The sequence below is a fragment of the Pholcus phalangioides genome, unplaced genomic scaffold (assembly GCF_987345545.1).
Source record: "Pholcus phalangioides strain wild (caught in Gottingen) unplaced genomic scaffold, Ppha-v1.0 ptg000003l_1, whole genome shotgun sequence".
NCBI classification, from domain to species: domain Eukaryota; kingdom Metazoa; phylum Arthropoda; class Arachnida; order Araneae; family Pholcidae; genus Pholcus; species Pholcus phalangioides.
Genome location: NW_028301596.1, coordinates 58,116,092 through 58,142,543, shown reverse-complemented (window position 1 = coordinate 58,142,543; position 26,452 = coordinate 58,116,092). Strand labels below are relative to the sequence as shown.

The window sequence follows — 26,452 nt, the reverse complement described above, 5'->3', positions numbered from 1 at the left end:
CTGATTTGGACATTTCTCGTTCCAAAACGAGACGTAAGAAAATTTGCCAAATGACGTAGAAATCATATTTAGTAGAATAATTTCGAATAATCAGTTTTAAAAATTTTAATCTTAATTATACTCATTTGAAATGAAGCACAATAATGGTGAATATTCTAATTCACATGAATGATGCATTTCCAGCCACTCAAAGGCAAGAAACGTACTCTTTCAGAAAAATAAAATGTCGAGCGAAGAGTGTAATAGTGAAACATTTGATTGTGTGTGTGCGTGCGTGCGTGTGTGTGTGTGTGTGTGAATGTAGTAGTTATATTATATCTATACTATGGTATCTTCAGAGTTGCCTCAAGAAATCGAACAATCAGCGGCAGTGAAAGTTACAAACGTAAATAATATTGATGTGATACGAAATATAGACCATAAAATCTCCTAATCCTGAATGACAGACCACAGAAAAAAAAATTCGAATAGAAAAGAAAGCTAAAGAACACATACATATACAATTGGTTACATGTTATTCCGCCGATCCAGGAATTAATCAGGTCTCGATGAGGCTTTAGAAGAAGAGAAATTCTTTAGAGAATGTCTTCATCTAGTTTTAAATAAATTTACACGAAAAGAAAAACAAAAGTGAAACAAATTAAAAGAAGACAAAAGGCAATTGATAAAAAAAATCGATTGAAACAAGAAAATCAAATGAAACCATTAATGCGACGAACAAAACCAACAGAAGAAACAAAAAAAATTGTACGTAGCATTTCTTCCCCAAATTATTTATATCTGAAAAAAATGAAAGAGAAGTGCGTGTAATTCATTTAACGAGGTCTTTTTAAAGCATTAATTCGAGCCGAAAGAAAAATAAGTATAATAAGAAGCCTTTCCCTCGTTGAAGTCCGCGGGTCCTTCCTTCCTTCCTCTCTTTCTACAAAGTTTCAATCATTTTCTTTTGTCTACACGCACCACTGAATGTATTATTATTTTTTAAGGACAATTCGATAATAAAGAAAGCGACTTTGTGTTATCCTTATCGAGATAACAAGGGGAAAAAAATTCAATTCTAAATTAGCCAAAAACTTCTTTTTCCCTTATTAACTTCTCGGCGGTGTTCATTCATTTTCAAGTTTCCGTCATTGTAATTTTTTTCTCTTTTGCCTTCCAATTAAATTCCGTTTCCGTGTGGTAGTTTTTTTAATTAAATTTTCAGGGTTTTTTTTTTTTTTAAGATTTCGAATAACGCGCATTTTATAACCGATTTCAATGGACAACCATAGCAGAATGCATGTGCGCACGCACGTTCTGCATTTTTTTATGAGTTAGACCAGTGTTTCTCAACCGCCGGGCCGTGACATCATTCCTACGGGCCGCGACTGATCTGCCGTTTCCTTTTCCACTCATTCATGTTCCGTCAATCATGTGTTTGACCGGGCCTTCCACTTACAAAAATAAATTAAACCGTGCCGCGGGCTTATGAAGGTTGAGAACCACTGAGTTAGACTAAGGGTCTTTAACCCATGGCCTGTGGGCCACATTTGGTCTTCGAAGCTTTTCTTCGTGGTATGCAGATCATTTTCTGAAAATGGTTGAATACAGTGAAAAACGATTAATTCCAAAATTAATTTAAAAAATAATTATAGAATATAAATAATGAAATTATAATTCTCTAGATTACAAATGAAATAGCAATTCTAAAATGTAATTAAAAATGGCAATTATAGAACATAAATGAAGTTATATTTTTAGGATATGAATGAAATAATAATTGTAGAATATGAATGAAATAATAATTGTAAAATATGAGTGAAATAATAATTGTAAAATATGAGTGAAATAATTATAGAATATGAATGAAATAATAATTATAGAATATGAATGAAATAATAATTATAGAATATGAATGAAATAATAATTATAGAATATGAATGAAGTAAATGATTCTATAATTAAATAAATAATTCCAGAATTGATAAAAATTAAGAATTACTGAAAAAATAATAATTTTTGAAACAAATAGTTTCAGAATTAGTGAAAAAAAAATAACATGAATCAATGAGAGAGAAATAGTTTTGTAATTTCAGATAGAAATTATTTCACAATGAATAAAATAATATTTCCATAATTATTGAAAGAAATGATTTCAAGATATATTGGGTAGGAAAATGATTTCAAAATTACTGAAACAAATAATTAAAGAAGCATTTACCGTGATTTCAGATTGAAATTAATCTCAAAATTAATTAGTTATTCAGTAGTTAATTATATAATTTTTCAGAACAAATGAAAAGTAATATTTCAGAATTAATCAAAATTGATAATTAATAAAATAGATAATTTCAGATTAAATCAAAGTCTTCAATTATTTTTGTCTGTTCAACTCGGTGGCCCCCTTTTACGATGGCACTAAATTGCAATAATATCGTGGCTCCGCTGGATTTGTGGGAAGTTTCAATTTGGCCCGTTGTGTCTGAAAGGTTGAAGACCCCTGAGTTAGGCAATTAGAATGCAATGAACCTGGACCAGATAAAGCTGCGGCTATTATGAGGATCTTGGTTAGAATGAGTCTTGTCATGCAGAAGTCGAGGATTTTTATAATATCTGCATGAGCCATTCGCTGGTGCTCATGCGAATGGCACTTGTGAGGAGATGGGCTGGTGTTTCCAAGAATACAAAAACTACTGTTCATAGTGGAGACAATAAATGTTGGTCTTGAATTCTTTAAACTCCAATCAAACTCAATTTGAAATCATTTTTAGTTGAATCGAATTTGATCCAAATATTTTTAAATAGCCACTTATCCCAAATGTTCTGTACAGAGCATTATTTATATAAGATATATCTAATCGGGTTTTTTTTTTCAAAAAAATTAAGTTAATTCACAAAGTTTTAAAAAAAATTTAATCAAATTGATCGAATCGATTAACTCGACTAAAAATTTGTAACTAAATTTATTTAAAAAATTATTTTTAACAATTGATCGATTAACCTACCCGATTAATCGATTAATCCGACCAGCTCTAGTAGAAATCTATGGAAAATCATGTTTCGGCTAACAAATGTGAATTGGAACGAATCATCTTCGTTAGCCGAGGTATCACTGTATATAGAGACAACCCGTACAGCGCAGTGTATTATAGCTCGTATAAAAATAATAATAATATATGCACTCGTATATAGTCTATTAGCCCGTTGCAAAGATTGATAACACCATCATTACGCAAGAATACATCATAATTTACAACAATTTACAATAGTTGAATTGGTAAAAGTTCATACTGTCAAATTCATAGAAATATTACGTTTTACCCTGTACATGTGCATGAAGATATGTATAAATAATGCAAGAATATGCATTCACATATAGGCTATTAGCCCGTTACAAATATTGGCAACACAAGAATGCATCGCAATTTTTACGAAATCATAATAACCATGATTGTTTAAAAAACATAGTAATAAATTTAAATTAAATATTAAAGGGTAAGAGGAAAAAAGTTTAATAGTGATTTCAAATATATACTGTACTAAGAACAAAAAGACACTTGAAAACATTGAAGAAAAAATACGTAACGAAAAATGAGTCTGAAAATGCTTAAATGAAATGTTAAATTGAAAAAAATTAAATTGAAGGAAAAAATAATTAAAAAAATTCTGTTCAAGAAAACAAAAAATGCTAAAAAAAACAAGGAAAAAACAGAAATATTTCCATAAAAGAGGGAGATTATAAATCGATCCGAACACAAATTAAGAAAAAAAATCGTGTTTATAAAATCATAACAAAATTTGTTTATTATTATCGTACGTTTAAGAAATCATTACGAAAATTTACATGCCTGATCGGGTATGTGAATTTTCGGAGATTCGTTTAGTCCTGTACGGTGCAGTGTTAAGATGCAAGCCTTTCATTATGAAGGTCCACTGGTTCGACGGTGGCGATGTATGATAAGCCTTAGTGTGCGGTAAAGAATATAGCGCCCTGTACGGTAGTATATATACAGGGTGTTCTGCTAATGAACCGACAAACTCAGAGGGTTGTTGTTAGACATCAAGATGAACAAAAATTACAAAGGAACATGGTGTCGCAAAACACGTAGGGAGGGTGAAAATCACGAGAAACGCTTGTAGGTTTCGACGTCACGCTGGAACGACAAAAAGTACAATAATAACTACAAAAATGATTTATTTGATTAATTATTACAAGAGTTGTTGCAAGTGGCGGCCGCTGACATCATTGCGCAGTCTACAACGACGTAAAAACGATTCCCGGACGCGCTCGAAGATACCAAGTATGTTTTGATGACAATCCGCGTTATGAGATCCTTCGGTGTGTCCACAGACGTCGCATAAATGTGTGATTTAAGGTGACCCCATAGGAAAGAGTCACACGGATTGAGATCCGGCGAACGTGGAGGCCAAGCAACGGATCCCGCGCGTCCAATCCACCTCCTTGAGTGTATAACATCGATTTGCATTTTTCGCGATTTTCACCCTCTCAATGTGGTTTGAGACATCATGTTCCATTGCAATTTTTGTTCCTCTAGACGCCTACTAACAACCCTCTGAGTTTGTCGGTCCACTAACAGATTTTTTAAAGCGAATTTGGGGTTACTGATTCCTAACCTGTCATTGGTTTTGTCAGATTTGCTCTAGTTTTTGAGATAAATTGAAAGTTGAATTTCTCAATTGTAATACCATAAGCATTATAAAAATCACATTAAAACTGTGAAAATGATATTTACCGTATTTATTTATAACGCACAGTTTCCCTCTCTCTCAATGTGATTTTTGAGATCCTTATGTATTTTACCATTCAAATATAATTATCGCTTTATCTTAAAAACTGAAGCCAACTTGGCATAACCAATTCCACACATTCAGAATCAGCGCCCCAAATTCACTGAAATATCTTTGCCAATGATTTGCTGTATTTTGTATGTATACACCGCCCAGCCCCTCTCATCCGGTGCAATAGCTAAAATTGACAATGGTCGATAGAGCCTGGGCGGTGCACGGTATGAAATGTATTTTTATAACGCAAATATATATATATTTCAGTAATTTTTAAAGTGATTTTGGGGGCGCTGATTCCTAATCGGTATTAGTTTTATCAGATTGGCTCTAGTTTTCAAGATAAAGTGAAAATTAAATTCCAATATATAGTAATATCATAAGCCGCATACAAATCACATTGAAATTGTGCGTTATAAACAAATACGGTAAATCAATAGCAAAGATATTTCAGTGATTTTAGGATGATTGTAGAGAGCTGATTGCGAATCTAGCATTAGTTTTGTCAGATTGGATCTAGTTTTTTAGATAATGCGTATTCTCAACAATGTGGCTTGTATGTTTCCTTATGGTATTACCATTGAAATTTAATTTTCATTTTATCTTAAAAACCAGAGCCAAAATCTAAAGAAAAAAAAACAATGCAGATTCGAAGTCTCTCTCAGCGTCCCAAATTCACTATAAAATCACTAAAATATCTTTAACAATGATTTACTATTTTTGTTTATAACGCAGATTCAATGTGATTTGTATGTTACTTATGATATTACCATTGAGAGAGAGAGAAATTCAGTTTTCACTTTATCTCAAAAACTAGAGCCAATCTGCAAAACCAATCAGCTCCCCAAAATCATCCTAAAATCACTGAAATATCTTTGAGAACAAAATCAGAGTATTTAATAGCAGTGTTATCACACACGTGACTGCGTCGCCATGTCATTATTGCGTATGACCATTTTTTTTATCATTTTTGTCGCACCACGGTCATTTTCTGCACACGAGGGCTAATTAGACCGGGACTTACAATTTATTGCTGAATTCGAACGGCAGACTTGTTTTTTTATACTCATTGAGAGGTTGGTACGTTTCTGTTGTACCCCTGTGTCAGGAAAGTTTTCTAACAAGGTCGAACCGGGTATCGAACTCGCGACACCTCTAAACATCCTTTGGTACTTTAGACGATTATCTTATCGACCTGGGCTACCGCGCCCCATTGCGTATGACCATCGATCGTGATTTTTCACTACACTTTAGAATCGTGTTTGAGTGCAATAAAACTGATCACTATATATAATCTCTTCTGTTTTTGCACCTCAATCATAAATTTCATTTCCAATTTTCGTGGTCGCGGGTGAATGTGTTCGTTGTTGGAGTCTCATGATTAGCGTGCAAATAGCACGCGATTATATGTTATTTCGTACGTTGCAAGAAAAACACACCACGATTCCTAATTCGTATTTAAATGGGAATGTCGAGAGTAAGGTTCTCCTACGGAAGTACAATTTCACTCGAGATCATTCCGCCCGGAAATTTGATTTTCCGTGACAGAATACGTACTATTCTGTGCATGTTTCTTCTTATTTGGTCACGTGTGAACGTACCATTTCATTTGCCAATTAGCTTGAGCGTCTCAGTGAGCCACATATTTTTTCTCCGTATGGCTAGAAGTACTCGCGATGGACCACTCGCGATGAGGCGTGATATAAGTGTATAGCGTGATTTACTTCCTTAATCTTTTTTTATACAGTGAAACCTCGATGTAACGATACTCTGCGATCCAAAAAACTTGTTGTAAAAGGATTTTCGTTATATAGAGAGGCAGCAGTTTAACATTAGAGCATAGACATGCCCGAACAAGACTAGAAAAAATATAGTGGTTGAGGGACTTTTTTATCGTTATATCGAATATCGTTGAAGCCAGGTTTCACTGTATATTCATTGGTTAATGTAGAGAAAGTTGTCCTCTCCACACACACACACACACACACTTGTAGACTTGTAATAGAAGACGTGCGGAAAACTCTACATGTAGAGATTTCCCAGATCCATTTTTTCCTCTTACAGCGACTAAAATCCCGGTCTGTCGTATGGCGGAGAGTGCTCTACCACTAAGCCTTATGAAGGCAGATAGAATATTTATTCCTGGGTGCGTATACGGGGTGATTCTAAATTCATAGAGAAATTGTAATAGAGGATATAAGGCACCTAAACAAGCATTTCAGGTCGTAGAATGTGCGTTCGAATCGCAATAGCAAAAGCGGTAGATGGTGTTTTTATACAGTGCTCAACAGCACTTCAAAAGCAAATATCATATTAATCTGACGGACTGCATTTTTACAAAATAAGGTTCAAGTTATTAAGTCTTATCAGATGACTCCGAAGTCCTCATTGAGACCGTTAGCCATGGGTTGAGCATATATGGTTTAAAGTATGGTCTATATTTTTGGATAGCAGATCGACACGGATTGGTTTTCAAGTTTTTAACCAATCCGTGTCGATCTCCTATCTAAAAATTATGGCCATAGTTCAAACCAGGGATTTTCAAACTTTTAGACACGGTGGGCCGAATTGGAAGTTCACACGAAGCCCGCGTGTGCTACTAACTATATATAATTAAAGTTAGAGACATCTTAATTGAAGGGGGCAAATGGGACCCCCGAGTTAAACAGAGACAAAAATAATTGATGACTTTCATTTATTCTGAAACTATTTCTTTTATTAATTACCAATTTTGAGTAGTTCTGAAATAAGTTTTTTCATCAATTATGAAAAAGTTTTTGATCAATTACTCATTAAATTAATTAATTACAGATTGAGAGAATTAATAAATTTTGATAGACATCAATTCATCTGAAACCATTTTAAATGTTTCTATAACTATTCATTGCGGTAATTCTGAAATTATATTCCTTCCCAATGCATCTTGAAATCATTTCTTTCTAAAATAATGGGATTATTTAATTAATTGATTTTAAGTATGTATATTTTTGTACTCTCTCATTGATTTATAAGATATTTTTTCACTAATTATTAAACTATATGTTTCAAAAATTTTAAAATTTGAATTTTCATCAATTCTGAGTTTTCATTTTTTCCGAAATTATTTCTCCCATTAATTCTAGAATTAATCCTTTTTCGATGTTTTCAATCACTTTCTGAAATCGATTGGCGGGCAACGAAAACAAGTTTCGAGGGCCATGCCAACACCTTCAATAGCAGAAATCCTCCGCGCGAATCTCGTGACGTCACTGAATAAGTTATTTCACCTATACTCATTGGATATACTACAAGAAAAAGTAAAGATATCGTATGCGTCGGTTTGCTATATCCAATAGCTATAAGTGAAATAACTTCTTCAGTGAAGTCACTAGCTTCGCGCGGAGGCCTTTTGCTATAGATGTTGTTGGTTTAAACCATGTAAGTGAATACCACCAATAGACATTCAAAGAACCGTAGTGAATAGGCATGCTTTCGCAAAAAGTCCGATCGGTTCACACAAAAAGTGGTTAAAACATGAAAAAGATGTATAGATAGATTTATAATGCGCGACCGTAATACTCTCTTGCATCCAAGTCAAATACGTACAGTGATATTCATCATAATGGCACGGATGATAAAATTGCTCAAGAAGTTTATTCGAGTCGCGTTTTATACCAGATTTATAGCTAACTTCGTCTTTGGGATCGGGCGTGTCCGTACGCACAACGAAGTTGGGTACTTTGTAGAGAAAATGAAGCGAAAAATGCTGATTAAACACCTTCCTTTTCACTTTTTTGTATACAATATATAGTTTTTTCGTGACCCGATTCATCAGATATGCTTTGGTTCTTTACACTTATTTCCGCTTTTAGAGCTTGTTTCACGCGACGGTAATTTCAAAACACACGCTCTTAATCATTTTTTATGGGATTTCGGGCTATAAATACACACCAAGTTGCGTTTTAGTATCACATGTTGCTATAAAAAAGGTTATAATGCTCATAATACACTTCTTAAAGCACGTAGGAAAGTGTCTTGTGTTTTTTTTTAATCGCTATTCATGGGAGACGAGGCAACAAGGACAAATAACGCTTAAGTGCATTAACTATTTTCAATGATCGTTGACACGTCCTTTAGGTATTATTTAATTACTATACAACCGCAAAAAACCGGCCAGACCCCCCCCCCCTCCGTCCCTACAAGGGATATAAGATGGTTTCACCTAGATGAAATTCACATAGGGCACTAGATACCCACTGAGATGCTCAGGTCGACATGCACACGTCCATCCCACTCGGTAGTAAAAAGCCCATGACGATAGACCACAGTTGTGTTCGGTTTGAAAGAAAGAACGTTTCGGCTACATCAGGGGTTCTTAACCATGCGTCCATGCCTCCAAGCGGGCTCTTGAAGAGGTTTCGAGAGGTTCATGAGTTTGCATGAGTCTCTAACAATTCTTATTGTTTTTACTTCATTGTAGAGGGTGGTTATAAATAAACTGTCACTGCTGAGACGAAATGAAACAAACGATGGAACTTCGGATAGGATATATTCTATATAGGATATATAAACCATGGGGAAAATAAAGGTTCGATAAAAAATAGTCCAAGTTTTGACCACCATGTAAAAGTCCGCCATGGTTCAAATAACGTGTAAACCAACGGGCGCTACATAGATCGGAGTAGTGGTGTCAGTTTCAATCAGTCGGTGAATAATACTGACACTACTCTTACCTATATAGCGCCCGTTGTGGTGGACGTATTTCACCGAAACTTATTCGGACCATGGGAAAAAGATCACTGCGATAAAACAAAGCTCCACTTTTTATCTGGTGGTCAAAACTTGGACTATTTTTTATTTAATCTCTCTCCCCGGTCCATATATCCAAAAAAAACCACGTTTCATCAAAATATCTCCATCAGAATGGGCGCTACATACGTACGTCTGAGTAGTGTTAATTTATTTATAACCACCTTGTGTGTATGCAAAAAAAAAGATGTCCGTGGTTTTCATTTTATTGGTACAGTAGGTGCATGGCCCCAGAAGCTGCCGGGTAAACACAAGAAGTTAAGAACCCTTGATCTGCATCTACAGTAGAATCATCGATAGCTATGGAAGTGGAGACAATTCTCGAGAGAGCCAGATAGTTCCGCGGGCCGGAGTATCCTTCAGTTGATTCGTTTCATGATAGAATCAGACAATTCGTGAAATAAAAAATACATAACATACTGCATAATAAAACGTACCTGACATATTTTGTCGAATACTGTGCATTTCTTTGATATTATTGCCGACCATAGTGACTAACACTGATGTATTACTTTTCTTTTGTCCGCAGGATGTCGAGACAAACGAAACCTGTGACAGTTCCAACGGCGACCGGCTCATCGGCTGTCCCGGGGGCGGTTGCGCAACAGGCACAGCAATACCTTGAACAAAACATCATGGCCTGGATGCAACCCAAGCCGCAAGCCCAAGTAAGACACGAAATGTTTTATCTCAGTATTACATACGCGAATGATGCATGTTCATGGGGAGATTTATTGGCATCTTGGTGACAGTTATGCTGGCATTAAGGGACGGTTACGTTTTAAGGGGAAACGTTAATGACAATAAATGTATTATTAATTTTAAATACAGTCGAGCTCTTCTGCAAAAAAAATATTTTCAGTAGCAAACAAATAAAGGAAACAAAACATGTTAATTTCGGGTCTTTGGCAAAACTGAAGTAAAATATCTACTTGGATATAATTCGGAATAATTTTGTGTAAATAATCCATAAAAGTTTTTATTACAAGCAAAGGACTTTCAACAACACAGTGACGGTTGCGTACTCGAAGGAAAATCACATACAGACACGTAACGTTCCCACGGTTTTGAACAGGTAACGCCTCCATTTTTCTTGGCACGTTAAGCTCTTTACTTTCATTATCAATGATATTTACCATAGTCCAAGCATTCTCACTACTCCTGTGCAGCTTCTGGGGTGTACCGGGTGTCCTACAAGTCCTAATGCAGCCACTTTCTCATCAAACGTTCATCGTAGAGGTATGGTTCTAATTTGAAAAATCCTTGAAATGTGTTCAGAAATCGCTCTGTGTCGTTTCGAGAGTGAAAATACAGCGTGCCGTAAAATGAAAATTATAGATTTTTGTACACCCTCCCCCCCTGTCCCTGTCCTTCAACTTCTAATTAAAAATTTTTTTGCCTTTTGAGGCTAACAAAAAAATCGGGTTTTTTTGTGTAATATTCGCTGAGATATCTGAGTTCAAAAATGGGAGAAAAGTTGAGAAAGAACAGCATAAATGAGGGAAAGGAGCGTTGTCCGTTAGTTTTTTTGCGTAGGCAACAACTTCCTAATTGAAAGTTAGAGAACGGGAGATCGCATAAAAATGTTGCTTTTTTATTCTATGACATTACATTTTCATTCTCGAAACTGGTACAGAGTGATTTTTTGAACACATTTTTAAAATTTTTTAAACTAGAGCATTGCCTCTTCGAAGAACGGTTGATTAGATACAGGCCGAATTAGGACTGGCAGAACACCCTGTATGTAGATAATATACAGGAACATTTGTTAATAAATGCCTCGTTAAGAATGCTTATCATAAATACCTGTTTGCTGGGAAAAACAATTTAAGGCCGGTAACATTTTACGTTTATATGATACAGTCACCCCCCCCCCCATCTTAAACGGATATCACAGATTCCATCACACAATGTCGGATTAACCGTGGTATCCGATTATGCCTGCAAGAATTCAATTGCTGCTTAACACCGTTGATATGATTTTTATATTGGAAACTCTGATGATAAGGAAGATTAATGAAGCTTCTGGAATAAATCAGACATCAAAATGAAATGAAAATTGTGTTAAATTACAGCGATCACAATACCTACCACATTTTCAAGAGTTTGGAAAGATAGATTCCTCTATTGGCTCTACAGAGAATTACAATAAAATAATCAAATGTACGTACTGAAGACAACTTTTCAAGTCAGACCAACTCTAATTCTGAGTTTCTTCTAAGAGCCTTCACAACATATTTTATATTGGTTCCAAATAATTTTTCCAACAAAAATATTATATACATAGTGCTTGATGTGTATTGACAGTTGTCTTGTGAATCGTAACATTCGATAAAACGAGAAAAAGTTGCTAAACTTATTGGATTAGCTGCGAATTTTAACATTTTCTGTGCGGGAGAAATTTAATCAAATGAGAGGGGGGATATTCATTTCTTTGATAACCGAAATTAAACGGAGCCAGCTGTATATTTTGAACACGGCAGCTTGTTTTCGTGATATTAACATAACAAATACGCATCAGGCATTGATAATTTTTATTTTCATGACTATGGAAGTGCACACACTCGCCAGTTTAAAATCCCTTAATTAACACCCAACTGGAGTAAATTTTCTCCAACACGAATTTTCGTGGGTTGTTCGCCAGCGTCTGTCTCAGGGCAGGGTAAACCTATTGCCCGACATGCTCAGGCATTTATTTTTTTCGATCACATGCCAACACGTCCATGTAAAAAATCCAAAAAATAGGAGAAATTTTTTGTATGGTTTATGGGGAATTTTGAAAGTTGAAACTAATGAGAAATGCAAATATATGTTTATATAACCAAGAAAGATATTTCTGGGTTCTTAATCCGGTGGAACCACCAGAGAGGCTGGCCGAAATAGCGAAAACGTTTTCTGAAAGTACTTTAGGCCTAAGCCTTAAACAAAAGTACGTACTTGTCCCCCAAAGTTTTTGCCAATGTAGTACATCTGAAGATAAACAAACGAAATCAATAATGAATTTTTATCTTTTTTACATATCTGCTCGGATATATATATATATATCGGGAGGAAGAAGAAATAGCAAAAATAGCTTTTAAGTCACAAAAGCGTTAGTGCTGCTCACTTGTTCATTCAAAAAATATATACACACAATTAATAATTATTTGATGAAAAAGGAATACTAGATGGAGTCTATGCAAGAGTGAAATAGAACGTATGCAGTGTGCCGTCATCAGGGGGAACCCCCATGCATGGTTCGAAAAGAGTAGCTTTTCTGAAGGGTGGCTATGCCTGATTGCATTGAAAACGCAATCAGGCACTAACCCTTGTTCCTGTCGCCCCTGCTTTTTTAAAAATATATTGGATAAAAAAAAGGAAATGAAAAGTGAGTAAAAAGTACGTTAAAGATGACAACAGCATACCCAAAGCCTTCTTCAACATCTGAACTACATTCAAAATAACACAACTGTATTCCCCCCCCCCTTAAGGTATTCCAGGTGATTTTTGACTACATTTTGAATGTTTTAATTTATTTTTTGTAATTTTTTAAAAATTCCTTGCAATTTCTGTATTTTTTGTAATTTTGTGTACATTTTTCTCATGCTTCATTTTGCTTATAACCTGAAACTTTGCACATTTTCAAAAATACTGTATTTCTCTCTTTCACTATATTTTTTACTCAATTTTCATTCCCTTTCTTTTCGTCCAACATGTTTTTGAGAAAACTGGCGTCGGGGAACAAGGGTTGGCATTTTTAATGCAATTAGGCTCAGCCGCCCTTCAGAAAATCCCACTCTTTTCGAACCATGCATGCGATTCCCCCGATGACGACACACTGCATATAGGTTAATTTCACTCTTCCATAAACTCCATCTTGTATTCTTTTTTTCATCAAATAATTACCAATTGTGTATGTATATTTTATTTTTTGAAAGTTGGGGGAAAAATGCTCTAAATGCGGAAACCCGTTCTACCCGCATTTAACGGTGCCTTTTCCCCCCAAATTTCCTCCGTTTTTCGAATTCGAATATATCAGGGAATATTACACTTCGAAACGTGGAATTTTTCTGTTGGCATCACGACAGACAGAGCAAACAACTTTCGAATTGGGTTTTAGGGCACACGGGGAGTGTATAAAATGTTTTTTTTTTTTTTTACTTTAATAACTATACAATCCCATGAAACATAAATGACATATCTGAGTACTACACGTTGTTTGAAATTTTTTTCTAATTGGTACCTCTAAGTGTACCTCTAGAACGGTTCGCCAGTGAATTGCCATACCCCCTGTTTGCTATGCGCCCTGTATATTTCTCGTTATTTAAATTCATCAGTAAGTATTTTCATCAATAGACGGCACACATTGGTTTAGAATTTGTTGGGAAATATTATGAAAAATGAAAATTTCGTTAAGCCACACTATAAAAGTTTTATGAAGTTCTTTTACAAAACTTGACTAATGCGACATGAGCTTATCGGTTGCATTCTCTCGAGTGTAACTGATATGCCCGTTGGTTGCACCTGTCAAGGTTAGTGTAGTACCAGCCTTGGACTAGGTGGACATCACTCATTAAAACTCGGAGGAAAATTGTCCAAAATCGGTTCTTGGGGGAAATTACTTGGCGAAAATTTTGAGATTTCATCAAACAAAAGAATAATTCGATTTTTTTGCAATGTTCTTAATTCTTTCAATTTCATATTTTCAGACAGACAACATCACATTTGTTTTGAATGCGTGGCAAAAATTTGTTCAATGGAGAAACCAAGAAATGTCACGCATGTATTTTTTTTACGTTACGTGTAGGTCAGGCATTTAATTTTATTTTTATTTTTCCAGTCTTAGCCTGTGTGTCCAAGGATTTTCGGAATATCCAACTTTCTCAAGCCAAGCTCCGTCTTATAAGCAATTCAAAGTCATGCAGAAGCGAAACATTGACAATGAGAGGATTCAAGCAAAACAAATTCATATACGAGGCATAATTTTTACGAGCATTTTTCTTTTGCCCATTATTATTCTGCAGGATTGCGTGCTGCGCGTGTTTGCCAAAGGCATTCAATGAAATAATCAATTACATTCCTCCATGTATACTCTCTCTCTCTCTCTCTCTCTCTCTCTCTCTCTCTCTCTCTCTCTCTCTCTCTCACAGTGGCGTATTTTCCCACAGAGTTCTGGTTGAGAGAGAGATTCTTGCCGCGTGCTCCTGTCGCGGTGGTTCGACTCGGACAAGGAAACGCCATCAACGTGTCAAGACGCCACAACTATCCCCACAACCCACCATTCTTTCTTTTAGTTCTTACTCTACTTTTCCACCATCTTACATATATGTATAACGGTTGTTGCTTCTCCCTCGTACTCCGGTTGACTGACTCGAACCAGATGTTGCACTCCCGACTTCGCAGGTTCGTCAACCGACCACGTTGAAGCCACCTCTTGTGGAAAGTTGACTACATCATTTCCCGGAAAAAAAATCCGATCTCACTTGAGAAATGAAAAAGCCGCAGTTCTTTCGAACCTTTATCTTTTACTGGCGTACATTTCACCTTTGAATCATTTGATGAGTATCAATCCATGAGTTATTCTACTAAAACGCATCGAATCCGGTTTAGAACTAGGATAGAACTTGAAAAATGAACCAATTACATTGGTTGCTTTTTTTATGTTTTGTAAATGATCTTTTATCAAACTTTTATAGTATAATCCCAGAAGGAGTTAAATGAAATGCGTGAAAGTTTAAATACAAACACAAAGGTTAAAACAGGCCGATTGCCCAACACGATGACTGAAAAAAAGCTGGGAACCCTGCTGTTGCTTCATTGAACAAAAATGTAACTGTTATTATTTTTTAAATGGAATGGTTGTTAGTACTGGATCAATCATCAGCATTAAAATGAACAGCATATGGTATAAAGATATTAATATTTTATTTCTATGTTCCATACCGGAATAAATTCAGTGTGCCATAATATCGGTAAGTATATCTAATTGTAATTGTAACTAATAATTGATTCCTTTGAACTTCGGTGCTGGAGAAGGATGCTTAGAATTCCAATGGAAAGCTATTAAATGAGTCACAGAAGAAGTCAAAGCTGACTACTCCCTAGAAACTAAAGTCACTAAACAGAAACTATCTTACTTTGGTCACATAATGTGTACAGTAGGCTCATTAGAAAAAATGATAATGCTTGGAAGAATAGAAGGAAAAAGAGAAAGAATCAGACGGAGCACCAGATGGATAGAGGATTTGTTGGAAATCACCGGAATGGAGCTAGCACAACTGAGAAATGCTGTGAACTACAGACCAGATTGGAGAGCCATGATCTATAGAGTCACCAACAGTCGAATCGACTCGATGGTTCCTGACAGATGGGAAAAAACTTGAGATGATAATACACATCAATACAAACAATTGTCATCAAACAATGCATGGTCTAACATGACACGCAGACGCGTTAGCGCGTTTCGAAACAACCGCTCCGCAAACGTTAAAACGGCATTCCTGTTGAAATTCATCGGGAGAAAAAGAACACCAGACATGCAAATGTAATCTGCGGGAAAAAGAAGAAACCGTATGCAAATCTGCGTCACAGTGAATAAAAGGTGCAGACGCCAGCCCTGTGAAGTTATTACAGCTTGCAACCTTCTAACAATTGTAACGTACGCGATAACTGAAAAAGCCGACATGCATTTCAGTATGAAAATACTTGGCGTATTTCCCCAGCTTACATTTGCATGCATGGTGTTCTTTTTCTCCTGATAAATTTCAGCAGGAATGCCGTTTTAACGTTTGCGGAGCGGCCGTTTCGGAACGCGCAAGCGCGTGTGCGTTTCATTTTAGACCATACATTGTTGGATGGCAATTGTTTGTATTGGTGTGTACTATCAGCTCTTAAAGTTTTCTCCATCTTTTCTGAATCACCCTGTATGTATAGCAACTGTATTAGATTAGCTCCTTGGGACGAGAGAAAACAAAGTGAAACTTGAGAGAAAAAAGAACTATATATAAAAATAATTATATATAGGCATATATATACAGTTTTTCTGCTAAATTTTAGAGAAAAAAATGATGACCGCATCGTGACGGTGGTTCGATGGGTCGCAATAATAATTACGAAAAAATACGCCAACTTGACGATGATCCCGAATCATGTATTTTGTTATCGGACTTTGGCCAATGATCATCATCGGGCAGTTAGCGAATTGGTCGGCTAATGTCCGAATTTCGAACATTATGATTTCAAACAATGGAGTTGACTGGACTGTATAGATTAGGTTGTGTACAAGTTTGAAGCACTTCTTCAAGTCAGCCTAAAGGCGACACCATTCCAAGGATCGGAGCCCCAGACTGGGTGTTGAGACAGACCATATCCGAGACAAATTTATGTCGGGCGCAAATAATATTTCTGACTTGAGCGGCCAGTTATACTTGGTAGGCGGATTTTCTATTCGGTCTAACAACATGTGTTACGGTAACTGTGATATATAAATCTCTGTTATTATACATAATAACCGGTTATTATGCATACTTTCCAATTGTCTAGGTAAGTTTGATAAATTTATCACTAAAGCCCAGAAGTTTAGACACTATAAATTGTCAAAATAGGTAGGCAAAAAGGCACTAAAAATGCCTAAAATAGGCACTTAAAAAAGGCATTTATAATTAATGGTAAAAAAGAAAAGTAACTAAAAGCTACGATATTAAGGTTCCGAAAACTAACTAAAATCTTTTCTTCACTCACTCAATCTGTTTCAACAATAGATAATCATTATTATTATTTGCTAATTGATTTGATATTACCATGCCAAAAAGAAAGTGTTTGTGGTCCCTCAAGGTCAGGTCAGAGTTATACTTGATACATAATTAGCTAAGGCCCCTTTCACACGGAGCGGATGCGGACACGGGTCCGCATACCCTTTCACACGAGCACTTCAGTGCACATTTTCCTTTCACCCAGTGAACACTACGTGAATAGCGCGTTGTTTTTACATAGTATTTAATTTTTTCAAGTTTTAGTTGATTATTCAAGATTAACAGATCAACAGATGAACTACAGCTTGACTATAAGGGAGGTGATTGGTGCATGTTAATTTTCCAAAACACACATTTTTTTTAATTTTTAAATACTATAAAATTTTCTGCGTCCGTGTTGAATATTTTGTAAAAAAATATATTAAAAATAATTTTAAATATTAAAAAAAAATCGAAATTTTTAAATTAAATTTAAAAGTTATTAAAGTATGTAGTCAATTAAATATTCGTAATGAACAGAACGGCTTATAATTTTGGTCCCGTCAGTTGCCGTTGTTGGCAGGTTTTATTGTAGAAAATTGTAAAGTACGGACAAAGGGCAGTTAAAGTTGCTATATCTCAATCTCAGATGCAAACAAACGGATAGACGTATGTGGCTACATCATATTTGATGAACAGGGACCCTCATATGGTGTTTTTAAGGGTATTTATGGCATAATAATTAAAAAAATTCCGTTAAAAAGTAGCCAAAGATGCGGACGAATTCGCTCCGCATCCGCATCGTGTGAATAGCTCCGAATAAACCTATTGTCAAAACTTCTATGTGCGGATGTGGAGCCCGCACTTAGGTTTTGACAGGTGCGGACGACGTCCGGACCCGTATGAACATTTCCTAGGTGCGGAGATATTTCGGCTCGTCTGAAAGGCGCAGTATATTCCAATTGTTAAAACTTCTTCCGGACCTGCATCCGCTCCGTGTGAAAGGCCTCTAACATGCAAAAATAGTGCTGGCGGAAATTAAAGAATAATTAGATCAAAGTCAAAACATTTTCATAATAACGACGCATTTTTCTCCAAATTTCAAAGATTAAGCTTTGTATTCGGTCGGTCTGCATCGACTTTAAAAAAATTCTCAAATTTTGGACACAGTTTTTGCGTAGCTGAAATAACTTCCATAATTGTTTGCAGTTCATTTATGTATGGCGCAAAAGCCCAAAATCGAAATAACACGGGCTCTAGGGCTAGAGCCCTTTCACTTCCCATCCCGACCTTTTGTAGCTATGATGTCAACCAAAGGGCTATTAGGACAGTTACCGATCAGCTATTCAACTACAATGCTGTGCAAATGCAGAAGCAACACATATGGGGAAACAAACTTCTAAATTATTCTCAGCTTTTCTTATGCTGTGCATGAATTGCTTTCGTCTAGAACTCTTGATACCTTGATGCGAATTCGACGGTATTTTGATCGCTATCTGAAAGCTACGGAGAAGCAGAAGAAGAAAGGTATTTTTCACTTCTAAGCCTTACACCAATTTCCCTATCTTTCAGGCACTTATGCCTGCACTTTGTATTTAAATAATGCCGGGAGAAGGAAGGCTTTCTGATGAGAATTAATACTAACGGTTGGAGATTTTTTTAGTAAGAGAAATTTTTTCGAAATTCTCAATGGTACAAGGGCCAAGTTCTACAAAAAAGAAACTCTGGAATTCACGAATAAACATAAAACAATGTCGAAATAGGCATTTACGGTAGAAAAATCTCAAAAAAAGCATTTTTACCAAAAAAGTTTGAACATAGGCAAAAAAATACATTTATATTATGGCATTTTGCTTGAACTTCCGGGCTCTATTTATCACCTTCACCGGCAAATATGGATAATACCCACGCGTCGTCGGAAAATTTGATGCATACTTGAAATTTATTGCCTTTATTTGTGATTATGCATAATATCCTAGTGCAATTGGTGAATTTGATAAATATGAAAAAAATTCCAAATGAGTCTAGTATATGGGATGAATCTAGTCGGACCCCGATAAAAATGTAACAAATTTTAATATCCTACCCCGATATAATGATACAATACCATTTCGAGAACTAATTATTATGTCTTGTATATCATATAGTACGATTTATTAGGTATTATGCATAATCGCCGGTATAAGTGGTAACTTTTTAGTACTTATTAAATTTACCAACGACGCTTGAGTACTATACATAATCAAGTAAAAGTGATAAATTCAGAAAAATTTAACAAACTTACCAAAATGTTTGGTAAGTATGCATAATAACCGGTTACTATGTATAATAATAGCATGCATCACATTTACCGTGACGTCTACATTGAAGCATCTCTAAAATTTTGATCCATTCTAACATAATAACAAGATTGATGTCTTTTTTTTTTTCTATTCAACTTGAAGCATGTTGGAACGATCAAAGAAAGAAATAGAGACCTCTCCTTCTCGTTGGTGCGTTAAAGATGGATACGCCACTGTCTACTTTTATTATAAGGATCTTGGAGGTGGGTGGTCCCAAGAAGAGCAGCTGGTGGCTCTTCGAGCCTGTCACGAATTTTCGATTCTTTTCTTTCGTTGACAGAAAAATCGGTTATAGTAAAATGCAAAAAAAAATATTATCAGTTTCCTTTGCTTTAAGGCTCTGGAAAAATCCCGTTTTCGAACTCTCTTTAAGGAGCTTCTCCCGCTCTTTCCTTCAATCAAACATAAGGTGAGAAGCCATCTCCTTCTCTCCTTCACTTTCTTTTAAACTTTCTTTTGCTGCTACAGCTGTTTAACGATTTCTTCTTCAGAAAAAAAAGGAAACTGAGAAAATCGATGATCGATCTTGTCCATCATTTGATACAGAATATCTAACGACATTAAATGCCAAAAAACGGAATTCGATTAATTTACACCACTTTCACGTGACAAAACTGTACCAACAACGCCTAATATAAAGTTTCTTCAAATGAAAGAATCTTTCGATTCGTGAAAAGATAAGTACGTACAGTCAAACTCGGTTATAATGACATATAAAAATACAACCGACGTTGACGTTTTCAAAACCTTCTTCTCTGGAGAAATTAAATGAAAATAACAGATATTATTTGATGAAAAATATAATCAGATGCAATCAAAAATATTCAGTTAATAGTTCATTATGATTGAAATGGCTGCTGCATTTGATTGAAGGAGGAAAAAATATGGGAAACAGGAACGCAAATAGACATCGCTCATTCTCAGTACAGTTCTACAAGAAGCCAGCAAGCGAAATATGTGCCCGAGTGGCGAGGTGGTAAGATGCTCGTTTACCATCGTGAAGGTTGTTGTCAGGGTTCGAACCCAAGGGAGGATATAGATAAGATATTTTCCCTAACGAACTCGAGGCGACCACCGATAGACAGCGCCTTCAATTCCAACCCATCTCACTAATGGTAGTAAATTGCAATATAGCGATATGGCCAGAGTTGGTGTTTGGTGAAGTAGCAGGCGAAATAAACGTTTTACTTCACAAATATATGAGGCAGATATATTCATATTCATTATAACAGAATTTATAAACTATAAAATTTATCTTTATCCTCAATATTGGTAAAGACTAACTAAATAACAATGCTTTCTCAATTTTTTAACGACATCCTTGCAACCATGATATCTGAATCGTTTAACGATGTCCTTGAAGCCGGGATATTGCAACAGTTTTATATCGATGTTTTAACAACATTTTTGCAACTATATCATATCTAAAGCACGTGCAAATGTTTTCTTTGCAGCCACATGTCAACAGTACTTCCTAACGGCGTCTTTGCCACCGTAGAAGACCATACGAGATGTGCAATATTTTTATGTTAGGCTTAATAAAGTTTTTATACTTTCCTTGAAATCTGAATTTAAGATTTTAGAGAAGCACTTCCGATTATATAACGTATACAAGCCACGCATCGGATTTTAAATATGTTAGTTATTTTTCAGGGGCTGTATAGGTATTAAAATACAACATTTAACTCTTAAAGTTGTCCCTCTGTCCTGAAACTTCAATTAAAACATTTTGCTCTAGAATAACGCGTGAAACAACAAAAATTTTCATAGTTCCAAGTGGAATTTTCAGTTCTTCAATTTTGAATTTTATGATCCAAATCACAAAGTCTATTGTGTTCTCACTAAAGATATTGTTACATTAAGACACCGACTATCAAAAAAAAAAAAACTTTCAATGAATAGACCAGTTTGTGTAATGACAAAAAGGTTTCAAAACAAAATTTTTCATTAAATTTTCAATTCCGGTGACATGAGGCACATTGCATTCGATGCTATTCCTGTTAAAGCCAAGCGGATCCAAAATTAAACCGAGCATTGATTATCCCAATTTCAGCTCCTTGTCACCAGAAATAGGAATAACACCTGCCGAACCACTGAGCCATTCCACTTCAACATATCCGTCAAAAACGCGCAACACGTGTGACTCATTCATTCGCGAGGATCCAAATAACATCGGAACAAACGCATCCGTTGAACACCTTGCGATCCCGATCCCCGGATTCCTCGCTCCGAATTCATCCCGAGACATGAAGACGACGATTATTACTTAGTGCCATAATCTTGAAGAAGAAAACGCTTTCAGCAGACGTCATTAATCTTAACCCACGAAACTGCTCTTCCTGTCTCCAGACAGAGAACTAAGACCTGGCCCATTCCTTCCTTGGAATAATCGGAATTTCTGGAAATTTGTTATCATCTCAACAAACTCATAGTTTCTCTCTCTTCTCTCAAGTCTACAGTATGCCCCACTTTTTGACCAGGTAGTGTACGTAACTAATGGTTTTTCTGCTCGGAATTTTTGGCTCGAAGCCCACTCTCTATTTTATTTATTCTATTTTAACCGAGTCTTTGTTTCTTGTTTGGTTGAGAGAGAGAGAGTTCATGTTGTTCGGATTCGATCGAATCGAACTCGTTTTTTATAACGTGTTTAGGCTTGATTCGTTTCAAGATATTCTTTTGTAATCAGAATTTCTCATTTCCAGTTTACATTTGGCTAATATTTCTCTTGAATGCAGGGAAAAGTAAAGATTCTAATCTGTTAAATAGATCACTGAATAAATATTTCTTCGATCTTCGCCTGAATTAGTTATTTTCAACATTTTCTATTGGATAAATTTATTGGGTGTAATGTTTATTTAATTTGCATTGAACAGAAAAGTTTGGATTCGATTTTATTAAGACATTCATTGATTAGTTTCGACTCATCTAGTTGTGCGTTGCCATCGAACTCTACCCTGGGCCACCATAAGCTATTCATGCATAAATCTTACATGAAGATACCGACTATCAAAAAACAAAAAATACTTTGAATGTATAGACCAGTTTTTTATAATGACTAAAAGGTTTCGAAACAAAATTTGGTGTAGAGTCTGATTGGAAAGTTGGCCGGTTAAGAGAGAAAAATTCTAATGCATTTGTTTCAAAATATATTCCGACAACAATACTTTTATACAGCATTCGTCGGACAATGCTGCTTCAAACGATAGTTTTAAACAGTGCTTATACACAATTCTCAGCCAATGGGCTTTATAACAGTTTCATTGCAAACATACTACGTCAATAGTACATTCTTACGGTGATTTTGCAATAATATGATTTCAACACACTATTTTAATAACAACAAAGTTATGGATTTCTGAATGTTGTTCTCACATTTAATTTGATGTATACCGTAAGAGTTCCAAGTAATTAATTATTAGAAATTATTTTTAATTCTTTTAGTAATTTTGACTACACTTTCTCCTTTCCAATTCCTTATAATCAATTTTTTTTTTGTTACAGAGAAGATGAATAATAATATTGATAATTTCGGTATTGTTTTTCCGCTAACAAAATATCAACGATGTCACTAAACTAATTTTTATAGTGAAATCTTGATTTAGGAATCCTTAAATGACAGTCACAATCAACAAAAATTTAAGAAATGAACATTAATAATAATAATAATAGTTGTTACTATTATTTTGATGACTTTCGTCTGTATTATTAACGGGAAATTATTTAATTTTTCTTTATCCTGAAATATTTTAAATCAAAAAAGAAGACGTAAATTATAGTAAGAAGAGGAAAATAATTTCTTTATGGAATCTTTGTTTTCCTTTATAAAAATTGCTACAAATTTCTTTGTTCCGTCATCATCAAATTTTTCTTGTTCATGAATTCCTTATTTTTATATTTTCTTATTTATTTTTCTCAGACATTCATTTCTTCTTTTTTCTTAAGAAATATCGAAAAAGAATAAGAAATTGTTTGTTTCGGTTTTTCTTTTATTTTAATAAGATTTTAGCTCAAAAATCGAACTTTTTCTTATTTTTCTTCGAATTGACTTTTTTCGAAAATTATTTTGATTAATCGATTGCATTTCTTTCTTTCTTCCTGTATTTCCTCATTGTTTCGAATTTATCATTTATTGGATGGCTTAACTTGGATGAAAAGCCGTTCGGTCTTTTATGATGTATTGGCTCAAAGAAAGCCGTCGCTTTTTCAGCCATAAATATTAGTTTATTTATAAAGGACAACTTAAAACTGTGGAATTGCTGCAGATGTGATAACGGAAACAAGTTGTTGCAATATTCTTCAAAATAGTTGACATATTTCTAAAAGCAATATGACATATTCCTAAAAAGCATTCATGACTAGAAGAACTGTTGGTTATGACGCTATTTCAAAGACTCTATTAGAAAGTATTTTTAGTGATACTGTTTAAAATTATTTTTCAAAAGACATTGTTGTCCGGATACTGTCTAAAATATTCTTGCTCGGGCTACTAGTAGAATCGTTTGTTGCAAAGACACTCGAATATGTTGTTGAGAATATATTATTGTCGAAACCTACTTCTTTATTTTCAGCAGCATATATGACACATTATTGTACTGACCTAAAGTAGATTACTCTCATAGCATAATTATAATGAAAATATAAAAAATTATTGGTGACGCTACGTTATTGAAAAGTATTGTTCACAGAGCATTATTGATGCACTCACTGTTCAGAAGTATTGTTCACAGAACGTTCTTTCGAAGATGTTATTTAAATACATTGTTGCATCGATTGTAGAGAAGTATTATCATTCCACAAGGTAAGTATTATTGTTCCACCTTTGTTCCGCAAGGTGACCTATCTTACTATTATTTGAAAAGTATTCTCTCAACAACACTGTTCGACAGCATTGTTGTGCATTACTGATGGTGTATACTTGGCATAGTATGAAAGCGTTATCGGTATTGCGTTGTTACAAAGACGCTTTTCAAGATTATTGTTAGCAGAGCGTGGAACAGCGTTACGTGGACTGAAGACGGACAAAATAATTTTGGTTGTAATTGCTCGAAACTATTGTTAACGCAGCATTGTTAAGCACGTAATTATATTTCACTATTCCACATAAAACTCTTATTGACAAGAACTATGAGAATTTGGTTCTTGGTCTTATGTTTCCTCAAATTTTTGTGAGTATGGACCAGTACTGGAAGAATCTCCAAAAATGCACATACCCGGTAAGGCATAATTTACATGACCGAAAAATATTATCACTGGATTGACTTTAGTACATATTTCATATATTTATACCTTTCAATTTCAATTCAAAATGTGTGAATACATATTATATGATGTTAATGGCAACCAAGGAGGCGATGTCCCATCTGGTTGCTGCAATAAATAGGTTTATAAAATACAGTACAGTAATATTATTTTCAGATATATGGGGGGAAGTACAACAGAGAAAGATTGTAGTTACAATAACAAGAGAATGAAAAAAATATATGTTAAAAATTGTAATATAAATAATAAATGATAATCTCATGCAACGGTGAAGGTGCTACCAAACTTTCAAATGAATAATATCAATATGAATTCTTAATATAGACTCAATATGTACCCCAAATACCAAAAAAATAAAAACATGTTAATGATATGCATGATAAATACGGACCTAGCACATGACTTTAAACAGCATGTACGGAAAGTGATTTAAATATACGATTTAATTAAGTATAATGTTAGAGGATGGAATCAGAAATGTGTGGGACTCGATGTCAGTAAGTTCGACTTTGCTATTATAAATACGAAAACCTGCGTTAAGCTGGGATTCCTCCTGCCACCTATTGAATAAAGACAAAACTGCCAGTTGTAATTCTTGAAATTAATGGTTGCCTATTTTAAACCGATGTGTACGGAATGAAATCGAACAACATGTGGTATGTGAAACTATAATTTTTTTTTATATATATACTGGTGTAAATTTTATGTGCCAAAAATACCGGTTACTATTTTTTTTTAGTGTTAACAAAAATCTGATTAAGCGTCACACATCAAAACATATTAATCGATACTCTGGTGTATAAAATTTACACCGGTATGCAACACAAAAACAAATAATACATGATATCATAACAGCATTCCGTTCGTATTCATACTTGCATACCGGTTTGAAATCAACAACTACTTTTACTTGAAAAATTATAACACTTTCTATTTGATCGGTGGCAGCAGCGAGTCAGATTTTTGTGATAGATTTTTTTGTCCGAAATGTCTTGGTAGAAGGAAAATGAACATAAATAATATTACTAAGCGTTGCAACATGCGCATCAATAAATTGAACTGCATTGCATTGAATAAATCTCAGAATTCATCCCCTTCGGACAGTTTATGTATAATAGCAAGATGTTATCGAACCGAATCAGAATTATCTTAAACATAATCTTTAATTAAATCCTTCGATAAATAAACCATCTTTTTTTTTCTTCTAATTCTAAAAGTGTGACGAGATAATTGAAAAATTAATAATATCTGAACATGTTGTCCATGCGGAACAGGTTTTTCCATCTGTTCCTGGGAACAAATTTTATTTAATATCCACGAAAGAAGAAACAAAACACAAGAAATTTCCTTTTGGGGCCTCCATTAGCCCAATTACGGAGCGACGTTTCACACGGCTATTCCAACAAGCTATACTACGTGTTGTCATTTGTATGCACATGTATTATACGTAACAATGATGATGATGATGACGATAAGTACAAGACGAAAGAGTGTTCGTGATTGTTGAACGCATCGTTGCTACCGTTGAATGGAGAAATTTTCAGCGGCAGAAATGGTTGTTCCCAGTCAAAA

At 34.9% G+C, this 26,452-nt stretch overlaps 1 protein-coding gene across 2 annotated transcripts in view; it reads left to right on the top strand.

Annotated features, from left to right (window-relative positions):
* The window catches only part of LOC149089011 (uncharacterized), a 478,375-nt gene that overhangs the window by 146,978 nt on the left and 304,945 nt on the right, over positions 1-26,452 (top strand). For both annotated transcript variants that reach the window (XM_089251364.1, XM_089251369.1), the window contains one exon: positions 10,100-10,238. In XM_089251364.1, the coding sequence (XP_089107490.1) occupies positions 10,100-10,238 (139 nt within the window). The remainder of the gene's footprint in view (positions 1-10,099; positions 10,239-26,452) is intronic.